The sequence below is a fragment of the Neoarius graeffei genome, chromosome 25 (assembly GCF_027579695.1).
Source record: "Neoarius graeffei isolate fNeoGra1 chromosome 25, fNeoGra1.pri, whole genome shotgun sequence".
In the NCBI taxonomy this organism is placed as follows: Eukaryota; Metazoa; Chordata; class Actinopteri; order Siluriformes; family Ariidae; genus Neoarius; species Neoarius graeffei.
In genome coordinates this window covers 12971366-12988742 of record NC_083593.1, presented here as the reverse complement: position 1 = coordinate 12988742, position 17377 = coordinate 12971366, and the positions used below count along the sequence as shown (strand labels likewise).

Sequence of the window (17377 nt, the reverse complement as noted above, 5' to 3'; positions counted from 1 at the left end):
GAGTGCTCCAGAACACCAAAGTACCAAAAGTTCTGCTTTTATTGAGGTAGCCACACTTTTTGATAATTAATTCAAGTTCATTCGTAACACCTGGCTGCTCCGTTGGACGTAGGAAGGGTGTGCTTATTTTTTTTTCCCACCTGGCTTCTGAATGTTGGTTTACTTTCTGGGGAAAGAAAAAAGACTACGTATTGAAATCTGCTGTGTTTTTGTTGTCACTTGAGGTTATTTGCATGCGTATAGTAGACGTTGGTGAGGAACACGCAGTTGTTATTTAGTCCCTGATAAATTAAAACGTAATTGGAGGAGTGTGTGCTTTCTTTTCCCCGTAACGATATTGAAATATGTTCAGCGATATGTACTTTGACAGGTTTTTGTTTGTTTGTTTGTTTTGTAAATGTGTTTGGTGACTGAGACAAGCTGACGGCTGTAATATTACTGTTCGTTTTTGATCACGTTTACAGCTCTAAGTACGAAACAAGACAGAAAGATACAAGTTCAAAATTTCAGCTCTCTCTTTCTCTCTCTCAGGGCTGCGTCTGGCGGAGCAGCTGGGCCGGCGTGAAGATGAGGCCAAAATCCGTCACCGTCTGGGCCTCTCACTGTGGGCCAGTGGTAACCTGGAGGAGGCCCAGCATCAGGTATATACACACACACACACACACACACACACACACACACACACACAAAGAGAATGAGCCGAGTGATCCGTTTGGCTTCACTGACTTGACTCAAGTGGCCATAACCCTACTCAGATAAAATTATATCTTCCCAGGGTAGTGTAATGACTGGCCTCTAGTCACTCTGTGTGTGTGTGTGTTGTGAATCACTGTGGAATTGTCTCCAGCAGTGCCATGATTTTAAGACACACACACACACACACACACTACGAAGCAGAATGTGATGAGCTAGAAGGGAAGCTGCTCCAGATCCTCCCACTCAGTCCCTAATTGCTCCAGCACTCCCGGTGCAGACACTCAGCACACATCCCCTGTCCTGTTTGCAAAAGGCCTGGGTTTGCTTTCTTTTGTGTTGTGAAACACTTCAAACCAGTCCTCCTCCTCTTCCTCCTCCTCCTCCTCAGACATACACAACTTCACGTTAACTTGACCTGCTCCGGCTTTGGTGCTTTATCCATTTGGAGCTTTTTAGGATTGCTTTCTTGCCGTTTGGTTTTGGATGTCGCAGGGTCAGACAGGGTCGGCAGAGGTTGAGATTGCTTTCAGGCTGCTTTGGTTTCAATTTTCTAGGAAGCCAGATGGAGCTGCGCTGGCTCTGCAATCGTCTAGTCCTGCCTAGTAAGGTTTGACAGAGCTCCTTAGGGATCAGTGTGATTCCTGTGTATGATGACATTATTATTATTATTTTTTTTTTTCCTGGCAGCATTGTATGTGTGTAAGATAAGAGTGTAGTTACTGATGTACTCGGTGTCTTTGGGGAAAGTGGCTGTGTTGGAAGGTAATGTGTTTATATCATGCCGCCTGACTGTAAATTAAACATTCTTGTCAGTAAGGAGGGATGTCCTTTAGCTGCGGCCGGGAGGGTCAGTGAAAGCTGCCATCCGCACTGAGGTTGTTAACGATTCATTGATGATCACGTTGTTGCATTTAGGAATCACGTTATCGAAGTATCTCGGATCGAATGTTAACATCGAACAATTTTATCATTCTGGGTTCGGTCATAATTTCTGTGTAATCCAATAATATTGCCCATGAGGCAGTGCTAACAGAGGACAACATGCACGTGACTGGTTCTAGCTAATGTTAGCTTGCTAGGAAGCTAAATTAGGAGGCAAGCAATAGCATCGTGTTTCTACCTTTTCTTATTATTTATCACCGTCGTCGTCTTCTTCTGACTGGGCCGTCTGTGGCAGCCACGGGCGCAGATAGAGGGTGGGACGGGTGGGATTCGTCCCACCCAGATTTAAATTCACCTCGCTCGGTCCCCCCCACTTATAGGGAGGAAAAAACGTCTATGCTGTCTTTCTTTGCATAAGGCAAACCTCACGGAAAAATCAAAAGACTAATTACCATTCGGTTTATTGAGGTGCACAGCAGTACATACATAGTTGCAACTGCACAGACTGCACGGGTTGCGAGCTCGAGCTTGGTTGCTATGGTTACCCACAACAAGTTTGACAGGCATATCGGGGACAGCTCCTAGTTCAGGACCCCAACACGGCATGATGAAGGGTGCCAAACCGAAAAGGCAGAAAACGATTGCATGGTTTTTTTTTTCAAAAAACAACGACTGTAAGTAAACTGTGCCTTACTTTATCATATCACCTTGCAATTTTTTGATAGTCTGTTCAAAGTAATGTCGTAGTGAAAGTAAAATCGTACGGAGTAGAGATGCCTTTCTGGTAGCCTCCTTCTTTCGGTGGTAGCCTGTAGATACAGTGCTCAGAAGGCAGTTTTAAGGGCATCAGAGTATATTCCTCGCACAACACATGTTGGGGGTGGGGTTGGCGTTGGTTTGCTGGCAGCTTTGTCCTCCCCAGTTCAAAAAACGTATCTGCGCCCCTGGTGGCAGCCCAGAGAACCGTATGGTAAAAAGTTTTGAAATTTGGCACATTGATTGCAACCAGTCCCCTGATGCTTTTCACCAAGTTTCACGTTTGCACCTCCAGCGCTGTAGCGCCACCAATGGGTCAAAGTTGAAGGTGCATTTATGAGTGTAACCTTTGAACCGTATGCCAGATTTTCAAAAACAAGCTCTAGAAACCTGATTTTTTTTTTTTTTTTTTTTTCAGGTCAGGCCTTTTGTGATCCTGATATCGAAACATGTTGCCATTTCTTGTTCTGAGATCATATTCACTGGCAAAGCTGTCAAACAGGATGTGGGCTCAGTTTTTGGTCAGTTGACATGAAACGTGCTGTGAATGACATGAAATTTCCATGGCGACTATGCCCTTCTGAGCTAATTGGCCCCCTGATCACTGCTTGCAGCTTTATTTTCCAGTGCTCTTGAGGCTCTCTGGCTAACTTGGTAACCATTAATCTTTGTTTTTGGCCACCTTGGAAGCTCACGTAACTGGATTGTAGCTAATCTGAGCTTACTGTTGCTTCTACTGCAGTGGTGGCTCCATCACATTTTTTTGTTAACAAAATGAGCAATAATTGTGATTTGAAACATTTCTTACTGTCAATCATTCAATGTTATATTGAAACATTTGTGCTCTGTTTAGCAATTATGGTTCTAATTTGTTAGTTGGTGCTACCGTATATTTTCTTCTTCCAGAGAGACGTTAGTGGTTGTAGTGGTCACACCAGCGTCACAGGGAGACATTGCTAGAACAGTTACAGTGATGTTTAATAGGAGAAAAATTTCAGTGGCGTCAAACACAAGCGATAACGTCATCCAACGTAAATTAGTGAAGAGAGCACACGCGCGCACACACACGCCCAGAGTTCCAGAATGCAATGCAGCTATACAATGCTAGGTAGAGAGTTACAAGTTGATGAGTACGATGTCATTGATGGAGGTGTTGCCTTAAAAGTTGAAGCCCTGGGATCCTTTTTGGAGCAGCGTGTAGATGTGGGTATGTGCAGTCAGTCTGAATGGGCCTACCATGAAAGTGAAAGAATTCAACAGCATAGTTGTATGTGTTGAGAAATGTAAGTAAAGCTGTTGCATGTTTGTGTGTATGCTTGTCTTTGAGACGGGTAGATATCTCTGAACTTGGCTCGTGCAAATCACAGGCAACGTGAGAGTGTGTATGTACGTGTGGGTTTGTGTGCTGCAGAAGCATTCCATTCTTAATTGATTGCAGGCTAGTCTTGGCAGATGCTGACGAAAGGAACACTGCATTCCACTCCCCAGCTCCACTAGTCAGCGCACACACAAACACGCACAACTCGAACACGCTTTCGTCACGGAGCCCATCTCTAAACATACATAAGTGCAGATGCAGATTTTGTAACGCAAGCTTTGTGTAATCGCGAGAAGACACGCACACAAACGTACAGTCTACCACGCTGACATTTACTATTCCTGTGTGTATGTGTGTGTGTATATATATATATATATATATATATATATATATATATATATATATATATATATATATATAAATTGTGTGTGTGAGAGAGTGACACTATGGCTCCATTGCTCTGTCTGAGCGAAAGAAAGGAATAATTATAGAGAAATAGTGCGCCATTCACACCGTACAGACCCTCTTTATTCATCAGGCTAAATGAAAAACAGACCGGTGCTAAAGCGCAAACAAACAGCAGCCTATGTCTCGAGCTCTGTTCACTCCGAGACTTCCTCTTACAAAACATCCCTCTTTCACTTTCCTCCATTTTTTTTTTAAAAGGCCCCATTAGCATGTTTAAATTGCTGTCTCAGTCGACAATCAGCTCCTGTTTTGCGCCTCATGATTATTTGTGAGAATGAGGTTTGCATTTTGTGTCTTATGAAGGAAGGTGAAGGAGAGGGAAAGGGAGAGGACATTCCCTTACTGCAGAAAGCCTGTTGCAACATGGGAGCCTGGGTTTCTAGGCATAGGGGTCTCATGCCACCTGCTGTTCAGTGCAGAGAACTGGAAAAATGCTTTTTTGAGGTTTCCATGACAATATTCAGTCCAGAATTTTGTGCTTGTTTTTTTTTTTTTTTGTATTTCTCAGTAAATTCTCAGTGTATGGGTCTGTCTCAGAAACTGGATACTGTGGGGGTACCCCACGAAAAATACTCGGTCAATAAACTATACGGTTTTGAATGGTGATGTTGGTTTTAATTTGAAATAAAATGATGAAAGAAATAATACAGATAAAACTAAATCTTGGATGTGAATACTCTATTCAGAATTTGGCAAAAATTCTGCAAATTTGTGGAAAAATGGCGGCTTGATCTGGGACATGATAAATGGTTGACGACATCGCATTCCATTAAAAAGGTTGTAGTCCACTGAAAAGTCTACACTTATCACTAATTGTATTTTAAAGTTGTAACTTTATACACCTAAGGATTGGCGCGCTCACAGAATAATCATAACCGTAATAAAACATCATGCAAAATATTTGATCACCGTTGTAACTCCATTTTCCGCAGACCCAAAACCAATACGATCGTGTGTTTCGATCTAAACGGAAAGCCTCAGGGTCAAGGTCACTACCTCACCTAAAGTAGTAACTTGAAATCACTACGCCGTATAAAAATTTAGTTATAAACCTGCGATTTTGTTTTTTTAAAACGAAAGCTGAAAGTTAGGTATAGAATATATTTCTTACAGAATATGTTACGATGGTAGCTGGTCTTGTATGAATTTCTGAGCTATAAAATGAGTCGTGGTCTATTTTTTACCGTAGCGTGTTATTTGTGTGCAGGGAAGGACACATATTAACAATTTGCATGTGTAGAATGGAATTTTCCACTCCAACAGTTAGAAGTTGATCGTGCTTCCATTTGCGGTCTTTCTGTTACGCGGGTGATCTGTTCGGACGTTATCGCTGAAAAGGTGAGTTTTGAGAGTTTTATTTTGTTTTAGTCTTGCAGTATAAGGCGATAGAATGTTTCTTTTTCATCTTACTTTCATATTTCATAGTGTTTGCGTATTTTTGGCCAATATTTTGCAACCATGGTCAATTTAGATTGAACTTTTGATAGAATCTACGGCCAGTCATTTTGCCCCGCCCCCGCCTCGCGCTCCGTCCAGTGCGGTAGTGATGTCCCGTTGCTCGCGCACCGCAGCAGAGACCCGCGCGACCTTCAGCCGGTACAGTCGCTGTTCTTTTACCACCGCCGTTATTCTCATCTTTCCGGTGTGTTCTTGATTTTTCCATTGTGTCCTATTTCGCCGTATCAGATACCCACAATGCATCATATTATTCATATTTAAGTGAATAATCAATTCAGTCATCATAACTTGGCATTTTTAACCCAAGCAATCAAAAAGAGGAAATTTATTAAATATTTTCACTCATCTGTGAAGGACGGGCTTTAATTCTTCATGATGTAGTTATTTTAGATGTAAATCAATTTTACAAAAGCATTTGAATTGTAATCAAAATTTTCCACAGTGGAGGCCAGATAAAGCAAGATGATATCTTTATTCTTATTAAACATGACAAAAGAAACATTGAGTGTTCGGTAAATGCAAAAAAAAAAAGTAAAATTAGAAAATTTATTTTTTGACCATAATGTCCCAAATGAGAGACCAGTTTCTGAGACGGACCCATATATATAAATCAGTGTTTTCCCCAGAAAAAAATTAAAGCCCTAAATTCTGGCCTGATAATACACAGACGATTGAGCGCCAATGGCGTGAAGCGAAACTACTGTAGGGCGGTCCGGGGGCATGCCTCTCGGTGCATTTTCAGGGTCTCTGAGAGGTTTTAGATCCATGATTATAGGATAGATTTTACCAGTGTTTCAATGATTTCTGACCTACACTACTGTTCAAAAGTTTGGGGTCACCCAGACAATTTTGTGTTTTCCATGAAAAGTCACACTTTTATTTACCACCATAAGTTGTAAAGCAAATAGAAAATATAGTCAAGACATTTTTCTGGCCATTTTGAGCATTTAATCGAGCCCACAAATGTGATGCTCCAGAAACTCAATCTGCTCAAAGGAAGGTCAGTTTTATAGCTTCTCTAAAGAGCTCAACTGTTTTCAGCGGTGCTAACATGATTGTACAAGGGTTTTCTAATCATCCATTAGCCTTCTGAGGCAATGAGCAAACACATTGTACCATTAGAACACTGGAGTGAGAGTTGCTGGAAATGGGCCTCTATACACCTATGGAGATATTGCACCGAAAACCAGCTAGAATAGTCATTTGCCACATTAGCAATGTATAGAGTGGATTTCTGATCAGTTTAAAGTGATCTTCATTGAAAAGAACAGTGCTTTTCTTTCAAAAATGAGGACATTTCAAAGTGACCCCAAACTTTTGAACGGTAGTGTAAATAGTATTAATGTATACACATTTGAAATTTCACCTTAAAGTTCAGCATGCAAGTTAAACTGTTTTGTTCTAGATTACTGAGGTCTATGATAGATTGATAATCTACGGCGATCCCTTAATTATCTATGATCAAGTAGTGCTGTAACAAAAATGTGCATGAAAACATGACCAGTGGTTTGCTCCATCTTATGCAACCCAATGAAGAGAATCGATCATCATGACCTCCTGTTGATCACAAAGGGATCTGAACCTAAGACCTGCCACCTTAAAATAAGTTGCTGTATTACTATAACTGTAATGATTTAGAGTGTTTTTGACGCAATTACCGTAATATATGTAGAACTAAGATACACTGAAAAGAAAAGTAAGGCGACTGCATATTATAAAGTTTAAATTTTGGCACTTTATTAAATGGACGAGATTAAGATTAAAACATATTTAAAGGAAAAGAAAACTTAATTCATACATTTAAGTTTGCAGAAAGATTATGTACTTACTGTATAAACACATTCATGAAGAGAATTTGTTAATAAGTGTCAAATGTAGCATAATTTCGAACAATAACGATAAGCATATTTGGCAGCGTGATGTCACGGTGACCCTTTAACAAAAGAATAATCCGGAGCCTTCTTTTGTTAAATGGATCCCAGTGACATCACACTGTGATTAATTTATCGATTAATTTATTGTGACAGTTGTCTGGTTTTGTGCGCCATCGCTCACGCGGGTTTGTTGACGTTTAGTCAACCAGTCTTTGATCGAAGCCATAATGATAAGGTCAAACTTGCAGGTCAAACTTTTGTGATTAAAATCAGTCGGCTTTGTCCGTCTGGTCGGGGACAACCTCGGCAGCCAATGAGATCGCTTATAATGAATCGGAAAATTCCGGGATGTCTGACGTTTTCTTTCGATATTTTTATTGGACGGTTTGAACACGTGATCTTGACACAGCCAACAGATTACAGTTTGTTTACATCATACCACGCAGACATATTACTTTGACAGAATCAACACAAACATTGGGAAAAAAGACCGTTTGTTTAACACAAATATCAGTCAATATGTAAATGGATCTGTTATTTGCTCTCCTATGTATCTAGTTACTTGTGGGTAGGAAAATTAACGTATCGGTATAAATCTAAGCATATCGGATTTTAACTAAAGCGACTAAGCGTATCGGCAGGCAGAGCAAGCGCATCGGGCCCGATACGCTAAAACGCTTTGGGGAAAACCATTTTATGTATGTGTGTGTGTGTGTATACATTTGTTCTTTCTTTTCCTCCTTTAGTTGTATCGTGCCTCGGCTTTATTTGAGACGATTCGACACGAGGCTCAGCACAGCACCGATTACAAACTCTCCCTGTTCGACCTCCAGACCTCCTCCTACCAGGCTCTCCAGAGGGTCCTCGTCAGCCTCGGTAGGCATCGTTTTGCATCATCTCTCTCACCAAAATGTAATCTTAAAACTTCATGACTGGCAGTTTGCACCACAAGATGTGTTATTGTTTCAAAGATGTACCCTAATGTACAGTAAAATATTAATCTTTGGTATTAAGTTTCAGCATACAATAACATTCAAGCCTCAGATAAATATCCAGCACTGTGCCGGTTCCGAACCTTGAATTCTATTTATCAAATTACTCCCAGCAGACAAACACGGTTTCATTCCAACACCATAAGCGTCTGGTCTGGAATAACAGAATAGGTTTGGAAATTTCTCATGACTGTTAGTTGATTAGAGCTTAGCTGCACATTAAAAAGAAAAGAAAAAAGGCGTTATTTTTGTGGCTGCTGCCTCATAGAGGCAAAGCGAGGCAGTAGCCACTATGTCATCGTGTTGTAAGAATGAGCGTAACAATAGCGCACTGCACATACGCATAAGCATTACAATCACCAGAACGGCGACTCGTGATCTCGCGATACGAACAGTCGATCTCGCGTTATCGAAGGTACACAAGAACGAGTGGCGAAGCCATTATGTCATCGTGTTGTAAGAATGAGTGTAACAATAGCGAAACTTCGTAGCCAATCAGCACTTATCCTGATCAAGTTCGATTACCCGTTCTACTTCTTGATAAACTTCGGAACCGATCAGAACCAGAAACGAAATAAGAGAAACCTCGTTATAACTTCATAGTATCGGAAGATAAAATTCACCTCATGGTTCGCCAAGGCTACTGATTCGATATCAAGTGTTTTATTTGAAGAAAATGTACCTTTTGATTATCGCAGCTGTTGTTTGGTCCGTCTGAAAGGGCAAATGAAAGGTTTTGTAAGGGTTTTTTTTGAGCTTTTTGGCTGATATATTGAGAAGCCGATATCAAACTTCTGCTATTCGCTTCAATTTTTTTATTTTATTTTTTTATTTTAGAGTCTTTACACTACACTTGTGAATCACAATGTCCTCATTAGTACCAGATAATTAGCCTGACAAGCCAGACTAAATGTGAATATTTAGTCTGGCCTCGATCCGTAGACATTTCCGAAGCGGGTAGGAGGAACAAACCGCTGTCTTTCAAACTGTCTCTGTGCGTATAGGCCAACGCTCTGACCAATCAGCGCAACAGTGACTGTGACGTAGTCAGAGCGACAGAAAGCAGTAGGGGAGGCCTTGAAATAAATAACTTTTCAAAATGCGTATTAATTAATAAACAGGTTCTAGATATTAAGAAGTTTGGAGATAATGACCACAAGTTTGGAGTCTGTACCACATACACTTTTTTTTCCAAGTGTTTTTCAAGGGTTTGCTTAAACTGTTTTTGAGAGTTTTTATTTAGTGGTGTTTGGTGAAATAATTTCCCTTAAATTTAAAATCTCATCTCATTATCTCTAGCCGCTTTATCCTTCTACAGGGTCGCAGGCAAGCTGGAGCCTATCCCAGCTGACTACGGGCGAAAGGCGGGGTACACCCTGGACAAGTCGCCAGGTCATCACAGGGCTGACACATAGACACAGACAACCATTCACACTCACATTCACACCTACGCTCAATTTAGAGTCACCAGTTAACCTAACCTGCATGTCTTTGGACTGTGGGGGAAACCGGAGCACCCGGAGGAAACCCACGCGGACACGGGGAGAACATGCAAACTCCACACAGAAAGGCCCTCGCCGGCCCCGGGGCTCGAACCCAGGACCTTCTTGCTGTGAGGCGACAGCGCTAACCACTACACCACCGTGCCGCCCTTAAATTTAAAATAACGGGAAAATAAGAAACAATCAAAAAGTAATGTTTCAAAGCTGTTTATTAATTCTTCGTACTGCACAAACTAGCCCCATCCTTTTGGCTACGAGCGGAGCCAACTGGTAGATCAGACTTTTGCCATAGCCGGTCGGCAAAACAGCGAAAACGTCCTTCTTGAGAAGGAATGAGCGGAGAGCCTCTTCCTGCTCATGTTTCAACGAAAACTCCAAGTCTAATTCTTCTAAAACTGATTCCAAAGCGGAGTCAAACGCGCGCTGTTCACTAGCCGTAGCCATCTTTCCTGTTGCGCTTTCTCCAGCGTCGTGCAGCTTTGTCGTCACTCCTGCAAAAGCCCGCCCAAAGAATCCAAACAAAAACCTTGCGTTGTGATTGGCGGGCACGATTTGATGCCCGGGGTGTTTTTGTTTATATGGTGCGAGGCTAGACCCCTTCGCTAGGCAAAAATATTTTTGGCCGCTAGGCGGGTGGGTCTAGTTTACTAGGCTACCAGATAATGCTTCGAAGACAATTCATGAACAAGTTCTTTCTTTCTTTCTTACTAGTTTGAAAATAGATCTAGTTCACAGCACTGTATTTTCAACAAAACACAGTAAACAAAATTGGGAACCAAAACACTACGAGCCCTGACGCTGCTCACAACTTGGTGATGCTTGGCGAGTGTAATTGATGACATGTATATATGCAATATTTACTGTATGGACATGGGATCAGAAAACAATTTTATTTTATTTATAAGCAGCAGCCACACTACCCATAGGGTATCTGTTTTTTTTTTAATAGGATGATCAAATATTTAATATATTTTTTCTGTAATTTTCTATGCTGTATATGAGCAGTCAGTATGAATAAGAAAAGCGCATGATGTGTTTCATTTTAAAGATTTAATAAAAACTCGGCAATGGAATGCAAATCATATGAATGGCGCTCCTCCAAGAAGTAACCTCGTTAAATCTAAATAAAGAGGCGTTTGTGCTACTTAATGGTGTTAGGAGTAATGCAGGCTCATCACAAATTCATGCCCTTTCCAGACACTTGAAAAGAATGTTTAATTTCAGTTTTACCGATCAAAAACTGCTTCCCACCAGCAGATTTGCTGAACTCCTAGCATGTCGAACACTTCTGTTCACCTGTGCATGAGAACATGCTGTGTACAACTTCTTTCATGAACATGACAAAAAAAAAAATTGTCGTCTAGAGATCATGTCCAGAGTTTTGACCGGAGATTATCAATAAGAGATAAACGTGTAAATGTGCCTTTAGTTCCCGCCACCTTCCCTTCATCTTTTATTTCTCTCACACGTATGAACACACACCTGCCACCACTAAGCTTTCCAAACATACGAAGGGTTTTGTGTAAGTATTGTTTACATTGCTAGTAATTGGGATGAGCGTTTCATATAACGGGCGTTTTAATAAGAAATTAAAGGCGCTGTCTGGAGACATCCATCGCTAAGTAGTGAACAGAACACGAGGGTTTATCTGTTTCTGGGAACGCATCCAACCAGTGCAGCATGCTCACCTGCTGTACTAAGCGTCCACTCTAAGGGTATCTATAACATATAATACAATTATGTTGCTGTAATATCTAAAGAGACGGCTACGGTCAGAATGTTCTGGCAAATGAGCAGGCTAACCAAGTAATGAACAGGACAGAAGATCCTGTATCTGCATGACTGCTGTGTAAATGGGAATCTGTGCGTGATCTCAGGTCACCACGACGAGGCACTGGCGGTGGCAGAGCGAGGCCGAACACGAGCGTTTGCTGACCTGCTTGTGGAGCGGCAGACGGGTCAGCAGGATTCAGACCCGTACACGCCTGTCACCGTGGAGCACATCTTGGACACAGTGAACGGTCAGCGCGCTCTGGTGCTCTACTACTCAGTGGCAGCTGGTTACCTGTACAGCTGGCTGCTGGCCCCAGGTTCAGGTAGGAGAACACCCAGGAGCCATACTACTTCTTCTTCTCTTGGCTGCTCCCGATTATGGGTCGCCACAGCAGATCTTTCATCTCTGTTGCTCCCTGTCCTTCACATCCTTCTCTACCACACCTGCCACTTTCATGTCCTCTCTCACCACGTCCATGTATCTCTTCTTTGGCCTTCGTCGTTTCCGTGAACATTCTCCTTCCACCATGCTCTGCATCTCTTCTCAGGATGTGCCCGTACCATCTCAGTCTCATCTCTCTTAGCTTAATTCCCAAGCAGGAGCCATACTGATGTGTGAATATTCAGACTTTTGGCGATTTGCTGTTTGAAGAGACTGCGGTGTGCAAGGGATCATTTTTCTCTCCAAAAAAAAATCCACTTGATGAAAGGGCGAGTCTGAGAGTACATGGGAGGGTAGACGGATGGGGCAGGTGAATAATTAGACGGGTGCTAGAATGCAGTGGGTGGATAGAGAGATTGGATGGGTAGATAGATGGATTGGATGAGCGGGTGGGTGAAAGATCGGATTGAAGCGTACATGGGTCGAGAGATGGATGAGGCGGGTGGAATGAAATGGATGGATGACCGGGGGGTAGAGAGATAAGGGAGTCAAGGAGTAAGTGTGTGGATGGATGCAACAGGTGGATAAATGGATGGATTGGATGAGTGGATAAGGGGTGTGTATGGGGGATTGGGGTCAGATTGATGTATTGGGCGAGTCAGTTGGTGGATTGGAAGGAAGGATGGATGGATGGATTGATGGGTGGTGATGGACTGAGTGAGAGTGAGTGGATTGATGAAACGGTGGGTGGGTGGGTGCGTGAGCGCCTCTGTGAGGGAGCCAGAGGTGTGAGACAGACCCAATACACACAGTTGGATAAACAAGCAGAGCCTAGTCTGAAGACATGCTGAGCCCCTGTCTGTCCACAAACACACACACACACACGTGCTAACAAATCTGTAAGTCCTTAATTGTGTTCTTACGCTCTGTGTGCCACACACACATACACACACACACACACACACACAGAGCTGATCATGTTGTGTGAAGCAGCCATATCCCTCACACCTTCTGTTCCCTGCAGCTCATTGTCTGCTGCCTGCTGCTTGGCAGTAACCAGTAAAAAGCTGTGAATTAACGCAAAGCAGCAGTGCCACCTGCCTCCCTGTTCCTCACACATCCTCTCCCTAAGATGCGCACACGTTCTCACACACACACAGAGTCTGAAATATCTCAATATTATTCCGACATACGCACACAGACAAACTCACTCCACAGACACAGCTGGTGGGGTTTATTTTATTTTCTCTGACCTCGTTCTGCTTTTCTTCCTGCAGCTCCTTACAGGACGGACTTTCTCCCTTCACCACAGTGACGTACGACTTGAAGTTTTGTGTTTAACCCTAGGAAGCATGAATAATATTCTGTTTAATTAGCTGTAGCTCTGAAAACCTATTCATGCTCTTTCTGCCTCTTACGTTATCCATGACCTTTAAAGCAAGGAGAATTACATACAGTGAGCCGGGGAGAGTGCATCACAACGCATTTATTTGTTATTACCACAAAATATAATAAAATGACCTTTTATATGTGCACGTATTGCGCTAAATCAATTCTCTGTGCTTTGCCAGGAATTCTCAAGTTCCACGAAGTGTACCTCGGCGAAGGGGCTTCAGAGAGCGGGCCGTCTGATTTCCAGGAGGCTGGGGGCGGGTCCGTGCAAGGGGGTGGAGCCTCGTCCCTGGAGCAGCACATTGCCAATGCAAGAGAAGCTCTTGGAGTGGACGCGTACTATAGCAGGTCAGTTTGGACAGAACGACATTCATCTGTCTCTCTGGTGCCCGGGTCATTTAAAGGTCTTCTTTGCACATTTATAATAGACCGTTAGTCTCAAGTGCCTGAATGTGCCCAGCAAAGATGACGGACTGTTTGACCGTCCCTTAGTAAAGCAGCGCAGCATAGCTCCAGCACAAAGCACTTGAGATATAAACTAATCTCATATCAGTATAGTGAAAATAGAGAGAGAAGGACGGCAAGGTGATGGACCCCTACAGCTATTCCAGTTCTGGTGCGCGAATCGGTGAGCGTTAAAATAAATTCGGATGGATGCAGTCACATCAGATGGTGGTCGGAAGTGCAGCAGGATGGAGCACTGTGTGTTTGCGTATGTGCTGGAAGTTTATCCCAGAGGGACCTCTTCTCACCACACACACTGGGAAATAAGCAGTGACAGCTGGACGGGGGGGCATCCGGTCGCGCTGATAAGTTCGTGACCCAAAGTAGACAGGTTTATTTTGTGGAAATGGTCTTTTCCTGTATTCTTGTGCTTTTCCGGCAACAAGAAGTTGCAGCTACGTTGAGAAAAACGAACCCTCGTGCAAATCTGATCTTCAGTTTAGTAGTGACAAAACTAATCTCCCGATTAATAATCACCAGCTTTATTTAGTTGTGACTGATCAACAGCAGTGCAAGCAAGCTCACCTTTGCAGGGAGCGATCGCTATCCAGATGCTCAATGCAATGCCAAAAAGCCTCGAGATAAGTGCGATTTCTACAGCAAAGCAACATTTCTTAATTGCTCCCCAAAGGCTGCATTCGACATCATATTTGTCCCAGTTCCAGAAAAGTAACAATAACAGATGACAAAACAGGTATTATTGAAAGGCATCGTTATGCATGTGTTTGAGAAAACCGTTGTTGAGAACCGTATTAGTTACACTGTAAAAAAGACACGTCTAGGGTATTTACATGAAACACCGAGGTATTTAAAGGCCAACTGAAGGCAAATTTTTCATTATCAAAATTCTATTTCTCATTTTATTAAATGTAGGAACGCGTTTTTGATCGCTATTTTGTCGCTGCTATAGCAAGTTATGAGTGTTTGAAATACGCTCTGTAATATATCAGTCCATATGTCAAAGCGACGGCCGTAAACGAGATTCGCCGAGACCTGTGCGAGACATCGTAGGACGGAAGTAAAACGTACAGCGGAAATCAAAGCGACCGACATCTGCCAACGTTCCCTGTGTCTGAAATCGCTCACTCGTTCACTACTCCCTCCTCCCTATAGAGGATTTCGACGTGACGTCACAGGTGACGTGACGCCCCGGTGTCCGCCATTTTGAAGGTCAAGCTAGCTAATGTCAACAACAGTAGCTGGTATGTTACTGTAGCAATGTTTACGTTCAGTCATTTGGATGACTGTTAAAACCTTTCAGCCTCAAGTTTTTCCTTTACTGTATTTACTAGTTTACTGAGCTAGCGCGCTCGGGCAGGCTGGGAGCGAGCGCGCTAACTCGGGCAGGCTGGGAGCGAGCGCGCTAGCTCAGTAAACTAGTAAATACAGTAAAGGAAAAACTTGAGACTGAAAGGTTTTAACAGTCATCCAAACGACTGAACGTAAACATTGCTGCAGTAACATACCAGCTACTGTTGTTGACATTAGCTAGTGCTAACAGCTAGCTGCTAGTGCACCGCTACAACACAGACACTGACCCTAATAATACAGTTCTTGGTCATTGCCTGGTAACAGCAAATTTATAACGGGCCATGTCTCAACAGACTAAGAAGTTATTTCAATGACATTTAATAACATTTTGTTTATCCTGAGGACCGAAAGTAAATGAAAACGTGAACAAACCTTAGCTGTAATAAGATGGCGACCACCGGCTCCAGGGACGACCCGCTGATGTAGGCATGTTACCCAGCCTGGTTTTTAACGACATAGGTATACAGATCATGTGGGCCGAAGTCAGGTAAAGACGAGGGCTTGGTGTACTTCCGTACGTCAGTGAACAATCCTGGTGGAAGCAGGTAAACGTCGTTCTCTAAGCCTGCTAACCTCAATTTTTGCAAATACCTCTCCCTCTGCTCGCCCTGTAAATGCCCTACGTCGCTGGATAGTGAAGGTGTTTTCTGCATCTCGCTCCTTTTTCTTTGATGTTTTTTCCCTGGTATTTCCCACACGCCTGACTGCAGGTCAGGAAGATCACCCACGCTGCAAAGCCAGAAAAAGATAGCCTGGTAACGTGTACGGATCACGTACACCAGCATCATTGATTTTCTGGTGATATCACTTCTTACTCGCGTCATCTAGGCCGGATAAAATACTCGACAATGAGACTTCGTCATGATCAACAGTGTATCGCTACCGGTAGTCGCCATATTTGTGACCGTCAAAATGGCGCCGGCTACTTGTTGACATGGCAACAGTCACGTCGGTCGAAAACCTCTATATAAGGAATTACTATATAGAGGAAAAAACGCTTTCGGAACACTCGTCCGTCGTGCTGGTATTTACGTCATTACTGTCACACAATTAAAACGTGCCCGATCAGTCGGCTGGTGGGTTTTCAAAATAATAAATCCATGCATGTGCATGGGTTAAAGTTTTCCGTCGTGTGGCGGATTTCCGTCAGCTGAACTCTCCCAAGGCCAGATGTGAGGTCGGTGCTGATCCGAGGAAAATTAAAATGACGGGTGGTTGGGTAGAGATTGGGTTATAACACTGATGTGTTGCAACACCATCAACTATCAGCAGGGTTTATTTAACTTTTTTGTTTTTGAGCCATGCTTTGTGTCGTTCATTTCCTATGTTTGATCATGTTTAAACGTTCGCTGTCTACGGTGCGGCATTAAAAAAACATGCGCTGTCAAAATTGGCAAAATACATTCCCATGTGCTTGGCGTGCTTGTGTCTGACCATTTCTGTTTTGTATTAAATTAAATCTTGCCAAAATGACTTAGTTCAAACCTGGACATATAGAAATAGAGCATGTTAAAAAAAAAACCCCGAAAAAATAAACCCCGGAAAGCCCGCTCCTCTGCTTCAGCCAGACTTGAAGACCCGACGGTGCAATGCTTGCGGACTGTCAGAAGTAATTAGACCTAAATTTATAGCTAACAAATCAGCAGACGCCCCAACAATTATTATTTTCGTTAGGCCAATGTGTAAGGTATGTTAGAACCGTGCCTTAGCCTACGTTATATCACAATTTAAAGGACGTTTGAGGAGTTGGAGGCTGCGAGCGCAATGATGTTCCGACATGCGCTAAACTTTATTCCCTGAAAATCATACACCAGCGTTCAATGCCCCAAACAGTCAAAATGTCTAGAAGACTACGGTTAAATAATAATCATAGCCTACTAAGTTAAATTACGTCAAAACATCTGTTTCTGGCCTATGAAATGATGGAGGAAAATGAGAACGAACGCAAAGTAGATAGCAGCCAACTTCACGCGATCTTTTAGGGAACTTAACACTCGTGTTGGCCACAATATTTCTCTTAATAAAATCTTGAATTGTTTTTGAAGTCGTATTCAACACAAAGTAAGGTC

General features: G+C 42.7%; 1 protein-coding gene across 5 annotated transcripts in view; it reads left to right on the top strand.

Annotated features, from left to right (window-relative positions):
• Positions 1-17377, top strand: part of ttc28 (tetratricopeptide repeat domain 28) — a 473297-nt gene that overhangs the window by 402795 nt on the left and 53125 nt on the right. For all 5 annotated transcript variants that reach the window (XM_060909515.1, XM_060909514.1, XM_060909517.1 and 2 more), the window contains 4 exons: positions 532-641; positions 8199-8328; positions 11824-12042; positions 13673-13841. In XM_060909515.1, coding sequence (XP_060765498.1) covers positions 532-641; positions 8199-8328; positions 11824-12042; positions 13673-13841 — 628 coding nt within the window. The remainder of the gene's footprint in view (positions 1-531; positions 642-8198; positions 8329-11823; positions 12043-13672; positions 13842-17377) is intronic.